General features: G+C 58.1%; 1 protein-coding gene across 2 annotated transcripts; it reads left to right on the top strand.

Annotated features, from left to right (window-relative positions):
- Window positions 1-945: 945 nt before the first annotated feature.
- On the top strand, window positions 946-11,185 carry DLK2 (delta like non-canonical Notch ligand 2). 2 transcript variants are annotated; one of them, XM_074578234.1, is made up of 7 exons: window positions 983-1,087; window positions 3,093-3,190; window positions 3,275-3,376; window positions 4,988-5,051; window positions 7,417-7,547; window positions 8,228-8,372; window positions 8,909-11,185. In XM_074578234.1, exons 3-7 carry the CDS (start codon window positions 3,304-3,306, stop codon window positions 9,684-9,686), a joined length of 1,191 nt encoding a protein of 396 aa, XP_074434335.1. In that variant the 5' UTR covers window positions 983-1,087; window positions 3,093-3,190; window positions 3,275-3,303; the 3' UTR covers window positions 9,687-11,185. The 2 variants fall into 2 exon arrangements, with proteins under 2 accessions (XP_074434334.1, XP_074434335.1); XM_074578233.1 differs by lacking the exon at window positions 3,093-3,190 and having other exon boundaries at window positions 946-1,087.
- The last annotated feature ends 135 nt before the right edge of the window (window positions 11,186-11,320 follow it).

Below are 11,320 nucleotides of genomic sequence, written 5' to 3' on the forward strand. Positions count from 1 at the left end.
GCTGGCTGAGGGGAATTTGTAATCTAATTAAGGATTGCTAGGACCTTTGAAGGTGACAGATACGATCTTGTTAAGTAGCAGAAAGGCCATGCAAGGTGAGGAGGAGAGTGGGCAGCTGTTCCTCCTGAAAACGTGAGGGCCCAGCCCCTCTCCCAGGGTTGTCTTATTGTTCACCGAGGCGCTGGTATCCACGGCTTGTGAGCAGCAGCGAGCGAAGTGCTGGGGACCGCAGCTTGGCCAGATGGCTACTTTCTTGTGGGGTGACTACTGCATGTTGCACCTCTACTTTAAGGATGGGGCTTCTTAACCCTACAGTTTGCCAGTGGAGGTGTGTTAGTGGCCCCTGAAGCCGGCAGGGAGGGGCTGCAGGAGGCGTTTTCACTTATGTCGGATAATCTGAGCGAAATGAAGGCTCGGATCATCCCGCACCGATTTCTGAGAACGGGACCAGGCTGCGAGGCGGCGATGGCCGGCGGCCGCAGCCCCTACCCAAGCATGTGTGTGCAATCGGGAGGGGGGCGAGCGCTGCAGCCCCCCCCGAGCCCCGGGTGGGGTCTCCCTGGCAGAGCCGAGCCCCGGGGGGGCACCCCCAGCCCGGGGCACCCTTCCATCCTCTGCGGGTCGGTCCGGGGTACGGGCCCGGTGACCCCTCGCAGACACAGCCCCACACACCCGCCTCGGGGCGGGCGGGCCCGCGATGTGGCCGTGCCGGGCCCCCCCCCCCGTCCCCGGCGGCGGGAGCAGGGCAGGGGTGAGCGGGCAGGGCGGGCCGGGCCGGGGGCTGCCTGCGGTTTGGGGCGGCGGGGAGGCGGGATGTCCCGGGGAGGGAGCGGGGATGTGCAGGCACACGCAGCCGCTGGCAGGCGGCCGGGGCTGCACGGCGGCGGCGGCTGCGGCGGCGGCGGCGGCGGGCGGGCGGAGCGGGGCGGCGCGGCGCGGCGCGGCACACGCGGCGGCAGCTCCCTCCGCAGCCCCGCGCCTCCCCAGCCCCGCCGCCGCCGCCGCCGCCGCCGCCGTGCCGGGCCGGGCATGGCCGCCCCCCGCCGCCGCGCCCCGCGGTAGCCCCACGACCCGCCGCGTCGCCGAGGTGAGCAAGGGGAAAGGGGAGAAGGAGGGAGCAGAGCGCGGCGGGGACCGGCAGACAACCCCCCCACCCCCCGCCCCGGGAGCCCCCCACCGCCACCGCCGCCCCGGCAGCTGGGGGACCGGCGGGGCCGGGGCGGTGCGGGGCTACGCGGAGCGTCCCCTCCGGCCAGCCCGGGGATGGGGGCCGAGAAGGTGGGCACCCCTGTGGCCCTGGGGATTCGGGGTGCTCCCAAAGTCGCAGCGCGGGGTGCGGGGGGACGACAGGAGGGGCGAGCCGCAGCGGCGCAGCATCCTCTGGGTTCCCCCCCGGACCACGAGCCTAGAGGGGTCCCTGATAGCCCCCAGTTTAGGGAGAAGTGCCTGCTAGCTCCCCTCCTGGGGTTGTCCTTGGTAGCCCCCAACCATTTGAAGGACCCTAATACCCCCGAGGGGCAGGTTAATAGCTCTGGGGGTGTCCCTAACAGCCCCTGGGGGGCGGGTAGACCTCAACCCAGCAGGGCTGTAGCGGACGAGTGGGACGGAGGGAGCTTCCTCCCCTGTGACCCAAAGCCGGGCCTGCCCTGGTGCTGGTCACACCACCCTTGGGCACCGGCTGTCCCCCAGGATGCCCCCAGTGCCTTGCCGGGGTCCGGGGCAGCCCCTGGGTGGGTGCTGGGAGCAGTGCCTGTTGGGTGACTGCATAAGGAGGTCTGGGAGGCTGCACCTCAAGTGAGGAGGCTGAGGGGAGCTGGGTGGGAAACGAGCTTTGCGATGACATGTGGTCAGAGGTTGAGCTCCTCACAGCCCTGAAGGAACAGGATACCAACCATTCAGCCCTAAATTATTCTGTAAGTTCAGTAGGAATTGCTTCACCCTCCCATGAAATGCAGCAGCTGTTTGCCACTGCCCAGTATTTTGGGGCAGGAGGCAAAGGAGGGTCCTGCGAGCATGGTGACAAGGGGGCCATGGGGAGGGAGGATACATCGGTCCGTGCTGGGATTTGGCTGGGGCAGTGACGATAACATCCTGTAGCCCCTCTGAAAATGCTGCATCCTTCGTAGGTGATGGTTTCTTTGCTGGAGAGATGCTTTGAGCAACATCATTGCTTTTTGTGGGCTATTTTGTCTGGTCCAGGCAGGTGAAGCCCTTAGCAGGGTCCCCCAAACCTCTTCCTGCAATGCATGTGTACGTGTCGGGGGGTGAGAGGACTTCTACTCCCATCTGAGAAATCTTTCATGCAACTCAACCCAACACAACCTTCCCGAGCTAAAGAGTCGAGCTGAAAGTGGAATGGCCCCTGTCCATCACACCCACGCAGCTGGATGGAGCCTGCTCCATACCTTCACTACTCTTCTAGCAAAAATGTTTAACCCCTCCCATCTCATTATAGTAATATATTTATGATATCACCCTCGAATTTCCTGCCCTTAACAACCCCAGAAGGCTGGGAGGGAATGAAGCATTTTTGGAAAGTATTTAATGTTACTTCAAGAGGGCAGGAGGCAGTTGGAAAATAGATGAGGGCAGGAACCCTGGGCGGACAGGGCTCTCTGCAGGACAGCCGAGGAAAAGGACTGCACCTAGCGGGAGATGCATGTTTGCCTTTCCTAGCTGGGGCTGCAGCCTGGGTCTAGTGCCTCTCGCTTCACTCCCTTGCTTGGAAAATAAAACAGGGCTGTTGTTTACCCCCTGCTCATCTGCTAGATCTACTCGACTCCTTGCCCTCCTGAAGGGCTTGAAAAGCAGCTTGGGTGCTGTAAAAAGACTCAGCCCATCTATTCATTTGAACGTGCACTACATGGACTTTGCATAGCATGAAGCTGAAGCCCCCCCAGATCTAGAGAGGAAAGATTAAGGTCTTCACAGCTGAGCTGGTATTTCTGGAGGCTTCTGCTCTCTTGACAGCAGCTAGAAGGGGCAGGTGCTCCAAGGTGCAAAGTAACAGCCTGAGCTATTACATGGTCAGGATTGAGTGTGTGCACTCAGTTCTTCCATATGTGCATTTTAAAAGGCTTTTTGATTCCTAGTGCTCCAACGTTGCCTTAGAGGAAGGAGCCTGGAAGGACAGAGAGGAGTGCGGTGACAAGTCTGTACAAAACTGGATGTTTCAACTCAAAACTGCCAGGTAGCGGAGAGGAAGGGATGTGTGAAGTGAAGCTGTGGTGTCAGCCAGGGGATTTTCCTGAGCTTGCTCTTTTTCTCTCTGTAGGTGTTCATCTCGGTTGGGCCACACTGACCATGCTCAGGGGCTTCTGTCTCCAGCTCATGTCCTTGGTTTGGATCCTCTTGGCCCATCACCAGCTTGCCCAAGGTGAGTCTCTGTAGGCATGGGACCTTCTTTCTTATATCCATCTTTCCAAACCTGTCCTTGGCATTGCTGAAGTCTCCTCAGTTCTCCATGCAAAATAGAGTTGGCCTGATCTGGAAGACCAGAAAATGCTGCTCAGTCATCCAGCACCTGGGGGAAGGTGACTGGTGGCAACTGTAGAGACCTTCACTTTGGTGCCCATGGGGCTGGCAGTGGCTGAGCAGACCAGCAGTGAGAGGTCCCACTGCTCTGTTTCTCACAGTTTGGGTGAATGGGTCCCTGAAGTGATGAGCCTGCTGGGAGAGGAAGGGCAAGTGGGAAAGAAGATCCCAAAACTGAATGGCTAATCCTGCATCCCATGAGACAAAATCCCTTCCCAAAGATGAGTTTGCTCTCCCCGTGTTCTGGATAAGTGATGAATTCCCAAAGCCATCTGCCAGGAGAGATGGTTACAAATAGGAAAGGCGACAATACCCAGGCTTGGGCTGAGCATTCCCAGGATGCTGCTCCAGCTCTGTGGTGGCTTGTTTTGGGAGGCTCTTATCCTGAGCGGTGGGACCTCCCGCCTCACTGCAGCAAAAATGCGTGCATGTGGATGGGGGATTTCTCCCCCTGCTCGCTTCCTAGGCAGCACATTGTGTGGCTTGAGGAAAGCCTGAGTGTGCATCTTGGTGTGGGGGCTTTAACCTGCTCCAGTCCAGGATGGAGGGGCTCAGTCTGGTGAGGGCGTTCATCTCCTGGGCCTGACCTGGGATCATGCTGGGCTCCTGGAGAACCCCCTGCCTCCTGACATTTGTTCTAGCTCTACTGCCCATGGAGCCAGAGCAAGCCAGCTCCCCGTGAGCCTAAAATACACGCCGGTGATGGGGGAGAGGGGAAGGTGGAGATGAAAGGGGACACCTAGCTGGAGAAAACAGGCCAGCAGCGGATGAGAAGTGGCACAGCGAGGCCACGGCTCAGTTACAGCTTCTGTGGCCTTTAAATAAATAAACAGAACTGGATACCTGGCCCCTTGCAATGCCCAGTCCTGCCTCCCCATGACAGAGGGGGAGTGCTAGCAGCTGGGTCCCGGTGGAGGGCATGAGCCCTGAGCAGACTGCTCCGTGCCAATAGCTGTCCCTGGGGGTGAGGATGTCCTGGGAGACAAAGAGGATCCATGCGCGGTCCCTTTGTGGCCTTTACGGTACCTGGTCCTGAGCTTTCCCACCATGCTTGTCACATGACCATGGGACCAAGGTCCCAGGTGGGTCAGGCCCTATTACACAGGTTGCCTTAATGCACAGGCTACCCCAGATTTTGCCCAGGAGAGCCTGAAGTCTAAGGGAGGCAACAGAGAGAGGGTGGGGGGGATGATCAGAGACCAGGTAGTTTTGAAGCAGGGTCCCATTTCTCAGTAAAGGCAGTGTTATCGCTGCTTGGGTGACTGTAAAATCCTCATCTCTCATGTGGCATCCAACCGTTGAAAGGAAGGTCCCCCACCTTACAGTTCTGAGAAAGTGCAGGCTGAGTACTTAGGAAAGAAAAAAAAGCTGTGAGCCAGCAGGGCCGCCAGCAGATCCGGAGTCATCTGCGGTCTCTGCTTAACCTAACTCCCCCCCATCTCCTGCCTTGTAGGTGATGACTGCAGCGAGCGCTGTAATCTCGCCCATGGCTGCTGTGACCAGGATGGGAAGTGCAGGTATGGCTTGTCCTTGGCTCCCCACTCCTGCTGCCCCCGACCATAACTGCCCTCACTCCCTCCTTTGCCTGCACCCCTGCCACAAGCTGAGGCACCTGGAATCAGCGGCTCTGCTATCTTTTTACCTGATGCCCTCTGGAGCGGGAGATTTTGATCCCTCATCCCCTTGCTGGTCTCCTCCAGCCTTTGCTCAGTGCTTCCAAGGTCCCCCCCACAACGCACTGATGGACATTGTTCTGCTGAGCATTTTTTGTCTAGAGAGGAGCATGGGACAGCCCAGTCATGCCTGAGTGATGGGAGGGAGCCATCAGGCTCAGATATAATGAGGAAAGTCATCAGGCAGCAGTGCAGGCTTGGGGGGCAGCCAGCTTGCTTGGCCTCCTTGCTGTTTGAGTTGGGATGCTCTCCCTGGGGGCATGGAAAAGAAGAGCTGCTGGTGTGTGTGTAGATGTCTGAGGGCATCAGCATCTCCTCTCTGAAGCCTGGGCTGCAGTGGGCATCTCTGGGTGTTTTCATAAAGGGCTTGGCAGCAAGTTGGAGCCACTTGTGTCCCACAGCAGAAGTGCGTGCGTGATCCCTGGTATCCTGGCTCCTGCTCCTGCCTCCTGCAGAGGCAAAGCTCAGAGCCTGACCACATACTTCAGCCCGAGAAGCAGCTGCGTGGCTGCCCTGGGCTGCCACAGCCCTGGACACTGCGTCTTGTCCCACCATAGGGCTGCCCAAGCTCCAGTCCCTCAGGGCAGCCCTGGGAGGAGCTACCTGAATGCCCCAAGGGGATGAACTGCCTGTTCTCCTCCCTGGCGCACACTCAACCCCCTTTCACAGCACGGCACCCAGCATCACACCATGCCTGGACCATTCGTTCTTGCCAGATGGAGCAGATGTGGCCCAGTGTGGCCATAACTGCACTGACTGCTGCATCAGGGAGTATCCAGCTCTGTTTTTGCTGGGTCCCCGGTTGCAGCTGCAAAGAGCTCACTCCTCCCTGAGCCCCTTCAGTGGCTGTGACTGGACGGGGGAGCTCAGTGCTGCGAAGCCCCGGCCACAGACGCTGCACTTCTCCGTGTGGCAGGCAGCCCAGCTGCAGGTTTTTCCAGTGGAGGCACGTGTGAGTTGTTGCTCCAGAGTTCAGGCCTTTATCAGCTTGGCAGCACCCCGTTGGAATCACCCCCAGCTCGGGGAGTCTTGGCTTTTTTAGGCTGGCCATCTCCCTTTTAGAGACGGGGGAGAGTTGATAGCGCCCGCTGCCTTACCGCAGCCTGTGGGTACTGGGGTGTAGGGGTGCCCTCAGCCCTCTGTCTGCTCATGGCTGTCCAGGTGTGAATGCATTTCCCCAGACTCTATCAGGTACATGGTATTGACTCCATTCCCATCAAAAAGCTTCTAATTAACATATATATTTCTTTTTTTTAACCTTTTCCCTCATCTCTTTGGAACAACCTGCAGCGACAATAGCCAGTCCAGGTGTGAAAGTGCAGCCTCCGACCGGCCTGGCGAAGCTGCAGTCGCAGTACCACGCGCTGAAATGAGCCCCAGCCGTGAAAATGAGCCCCTTGCTTACTTTAGAGACCACCTTGGTTTTGTTACATTTAATTTTGTACTATTTTGAGTATAGTTTTTGGTGTGTGTGTGTGTGCCACCTCCACGCAGCTCTCATCTTGTTATCGCATGCTTTCCCCCTTGGAGCTGGCAGGGCCGAGGGAAGCCACAGGAGCAACACAGCTTGGCTTTACTTAGCCATCAGCACTGACCCACTCTTCTGGGGCCAAAAGGCTCGATGTCTGCTGCGGGTTTTCCCATCGCACTGGCCATCTCAGCTGGTTGACAAGTCTACTCCATATGCCAGCCACGACAAGCAAGACTTCACAGCTGGATTATGGTGCATTTCAGGCGAAAAACGACACACATTGTAATGCAAAGGGGTGCAATGAGACACACAGGCCTCAGAGGCTTCTTGTCCCTTTCCTTAGGGAGTTCAGGGTGAGGAATGAGGCTTTTCTCTGCCCGTCGGAGTGGCTGTGTGAAGGGGAAGGCGCAGGAATTGCAGAGCTAACGCCGTGGTGTGTACAGAGCGGTTGGCTGGAGGAGGGCAGTGGGACGTGGGCAGGAAAAGTGAAGCTGCTGAGCTCTGTTTCTGACCCCCTTTACCCTCCCTGGCTGCTCCTGCTCTGTCTGCTCGCTTCCTTGGAAAGATGAGATGCCAGTACTGATCTCCTCTGGAGGCGGGAGCTGGCGTGTTCCTGGGGGGCTTTGGGAGGGTTTCGCTGTGCCGCCATATCTGCGGCAAGCCTGCACAGCAAGCAGCGAGCTTTTCCGCAGCCTCTGCTTGGTTTTTATCACGCTGCCATGCCCTGTCCTCCTGCAGGTGTGATCCAGGCTGGGAGGGCGAGTACTGCGAGGAGTGCGTGCGTATGCCGGGGTGTCTCCACGGGACATGCCACCAGCCTTGGCAGTGTATCTGTCACACCGGCTGGGCCGGCAAGTTCTGTGACAAAGGTGAGTCGAGGGCTGGGACATCCCAGCCTCCGGTGCTGAGGCCAGAAGCCCAGCACACCCTGCATGGCTGGGTGAGCTGGCATACCCATAAGCCACCCAGGTGATGCCGCCTGGGCTGCTCAGGAGATGGGATGTTGCCTGGCTGCTGGAGCTGGGACCATCTCCTTCCTGCAGAAGAGGTCAGGCTGCCGGCACCCGCTCCCCGACTGCACAGCAAAAGCTGCTGTGACACTGGCTGGCCTCAGAAAATGGAGCAGATGAACTCATTGCCTTTCTCCCACCGTTCCTGGGCTCCAGGCAGCACCTCCTGCTTCCCCTGGGGCTTCCTGCCTTTGGCCGGTGGACTCCCCTCCTCTGGCCTCAGGGGTTCCTCTGTGCCATAGAGAGGTCTGCACTGGCCAGCCAGATGGCACGCACAGCATCTTCACATCATGCAGATTGGCAGAACAATTTGCTTTCTCTGCACCCCCAAAATGCCCCTCTGTGCATTTTGCAGACCATAGCTGGGAGGCACCACGTAGGCACTGCACTTCTATTGCTGCAGGTGCCTGTTGGAGGAGATGCAGGAAAAGCTCCTGCCATTTCTCTGTCCCCCCTGGGTTTGACAGGCTGTGCTGGAACTGAATTGGCCACATCTCACCTCTTTTCTTGCTAATTCCCACCTTTTTCTTTCCCCTCAGACATCCACATCTGCGAACACCAGTCCCCATGCCAGAACGGGGCTCAGTGCATTTACGACCGAGACGGGGAATATTCCTGCCTATGTACAGAAGGCTTCCACGGGAAGGACTGTGAGATGAAGACAGGGCCATGTGAGAAGGCAGGGTGAGACATGTCAGCGGGGGCAGCGAGATTATGGACAGCATTAGTTTCAGGTCACGCACTGCCAAGCTGCGGCCCAGCTTGGCTCGTTATGTGTGGATTTCCATGTGCTAACAGAGTTAAGCCAAAACCATCTTTGCCTTTGGTTTAGCTGCGTGCAGCGCGCAGTCCCGCTATGTTGCGAACTGAACAGATTCCTGTCCCTCACCACTGTGGGTGTGATGAGCTGACATGTGTCGTACCTTTGGGGAGCATCAGGAGAGTATGTTTCCCCTTCAGATTGTTTGGCTGAAGACCATCCCTGGCGGGTGGTGGGCCCATGCACAGCCACAGCCTTTGGGGAGGTTCCACCACCTGTCACGTGGGGAGGCAGAAACTCCAGCCCACTTCTTGAGAGGGACTGCCCACAGGGAGAGCCCCAGTGCTGGGGGGCTGGCCCCCCACTGGCCACACAAGCAGCTATGTGTGTTTTCCTCCCTGGGGTGAGGAAAGCTGCTTGCTTTCCATGGCCATGACCCGTCCTTGCTCTTTCCACACAGGTCTCCATGCAAGAATGGGGGGCAGTGTCAAGACGAAAATGGCTTTGCCAGCAACTTCACCTGCCGGTGCCTCGCTGGCTTTGTGGGCGATCTTTGTGAGAACGATGTGGATGATTGCCTGATGCGTCCCTGTGCCAATGGTGCCACCTGCCATGATGGGATCAACCGCTTCTCCTGCCAGTGCCAGGTGGGCTTCGAAGGGCGTTTCTGCACCATCAACATCAACGACTGCGCCAGCCAGCCATGCAAAAATGGGGCAAAGTGCTACGACCGAATCAACGACTATGACTGCTTGTGTCCTGACCATTTCACTGGCAAAACCTGCGAGATCTCCATCCCCGAGCCCACCTGGGCTCCCCCCTACCACCCTGTGAACCATGAGAACGGCGGGGGTATGAAAAGCACAACCAGCGAGATGCCGGGGGTGACGCAGCCAGAGCCTGTCAGGACCGTGGTCACAGGGCGGCGCGTGGCCAACCACAGCGAGAAAGAGCCGGGGGGAGGGTTGTTGAAAATCTCTGTGAAGGAGGTGGTGACCCAAAGGGAGTCAGGGCTGAGCGAAGCCCAGCTGGTGACAGTGCTGGTGTTCGGGGTGCTGACGGCAGTGCTGGTCCTCGTCACCGTCCTGCTAATGCTGAGGAACTGGCAGAGGGGCCGTCAGAGGTCGAACTGGTGCCAAAGCCCTTCGCAGGCTGCAAGGAAGCTCCAAGACCAGGAGTGTCAGGTGGGCATGCTCAACACCGTCCTGATCGAGCCCAGGAAGACGACAGAGCTGTGAGCTGCGAGGACTCTGAGCCGAGCCCTGGCAGGTCATTGTGCTGGCAAACCCCTCGAACTGCACCCTGGGGAGCCGCGCCGGCACAAGCCGGGCAGCGGGGAAGGGCTCCCAGGGCAGCGAACGCATCATGGAAACCCCTGGGCATCGAGTTCTGGTGTGATGGCCCTGCCTGGGTCTGAGCTGTCTCCCGCCCGGCCGCCGGCACCCATGGGCATCTGAAAGCAGGGCTGTGTTGGGGCAGCCCCGCAGGGGAGTGGCAGCGTGCCGCTTGTGGCAGCTCACACCGGTATCATCCGACGTGAGCGCTCAGAAACAGGACGGGTAGTGCTGAGGAGGGCACAGCCTTTTTGCAAGCCCAGATTCTGCCAGGCCCTTTGTAACTCCTCTCTGTGACTACTGGAAGGGGCTTTGTCCTCGTTTGTGCTGGTGTTGGGATGTTTCTTCTGGGGCCTTCGGGACGGTCGTGGCTGCACGGGCCTCCTTGCCCCAGTACAGGATGGGGTGGCTCCTGGCTGTTTCTGTAGGCCTGTCGTTCCAGATGCCATGTCCCTAGGGAGCAAGCAAACACCCTTGCTCCCTGGCCTTGTGGTTCTGTGAGCCAGTTCAAAGAGACTCTGGAGATCATTTTGGGGTCTCCTCATGCCCGTCCTCTGCCCTGAGTGATGCCCCCTCCTCTTGCTGTCAGACTGGGGTTACAAACATGTTCTGTACTTTCCTCCTGATGATCCAGGGGTCTTCTCCCCCTGCTTACCAAGCCGTCCTTTCTGGTCTGGCCACAAACGACCAAGCTCCTTCCCCTCTCCAGCGAACACTTCTGCCTCACTATTTACTGACAAGGAGGGGCATGGCCTGTTCCCCTCTGGGCCTGAGCTGGTCCTTCTCATACGCGCTCACAGGTGAAGCTGGAGATGGACAAGGCTGGCAATCTGCTGTGGCTGGTTCAGAAGCAATACAAGATCCGTATCCTCCTTTCCTCTCTCAGTCACTGCGAGGCAGGCAGCTGGCGCTAACCTCAAATCAGCCAGTGTAGCATTTCTTGATACAACAAAGGCTAAGCTCCCCGCAGTGGATGTGAGGACAGGCTACTGAGCCTGGGATGACCACAGGAAGCAGATAACGATACTGCCTTCTCCACCATTGCTAAAGCATGGCTAAGAGGCAGTAGATCACTTAGCCTTTGTACTAGGTCTGCTCCTGCCCATGCCGGTTTGGTGTGCAGCAATCAGCATCTGTCTGCCAGGGCCAGGGTTTTCCATGCCTCCTCATGGGCATGGAGGGCTAAGCAGGGGGGTAAAAAAATCCCATAACCCAAACCCTGCTACTGGCCTGTAGGGTTGCAGAGCTGGGTTCAAGACGACGTGAAGAGAGCAGACAGAGGAGTGAGCACTCAGCCAGGAGGAAGACCTGGGAGAGGGGACTGGGGCGTCATCAGAAAGATTATTTTTTTAATACATGGATGGATGATGTACCTTTATCAAATAAAACAAATACAAGCCCAGAAACAGTGTATCAGAGAATCCTAAAATAATTTAGGTTGGAAGGGACCTCTGGACACCAGCCTCCTAATCTCAGCAGATCCAGTTAGATCAGGTTGCTCAGCTACTTGTTCAGGACGAGTATCTCCATCACTTCCC

Source organism: Larus michahellis, chromosome 3 (genome assembly GCF_964199755.1).
Source record: "Larus michahellis chromosome 3, bLarMic1.1, whole genome shotgun sequence".
Classification (NCBI taxonomy): Eukaryota; Metazoa; Chordata; class Aves; order Charadriiformes; family Laridae; genus Larus; species Larus michahellis.

Bases quoted from the DNA above. Each gene is read 5' to 3' on its own strand.
- DLK2 (XM_074578233.1), top strand. From the start codon at position 3,304: ATGCTCAGGGGCTTCTGTCTCCAGCTCATGTCCTTGGTTTGGATCCTC. The intron at 3,377-4,987 runs GTGAGTCTCTGT...CCTGCCTTGTAG, and splicing joins CCATCACCAGCTTGCCCAAG to GTGATGACTGCAGCGAGCGC. The intron at 5,052-7,416 runs GTATGGCTTGTC...GTCCTCCTGCAG, and splicing joins GACCAGGATGGGAAGTGCAG to GTGTGATCCAGGCTGGGAGG.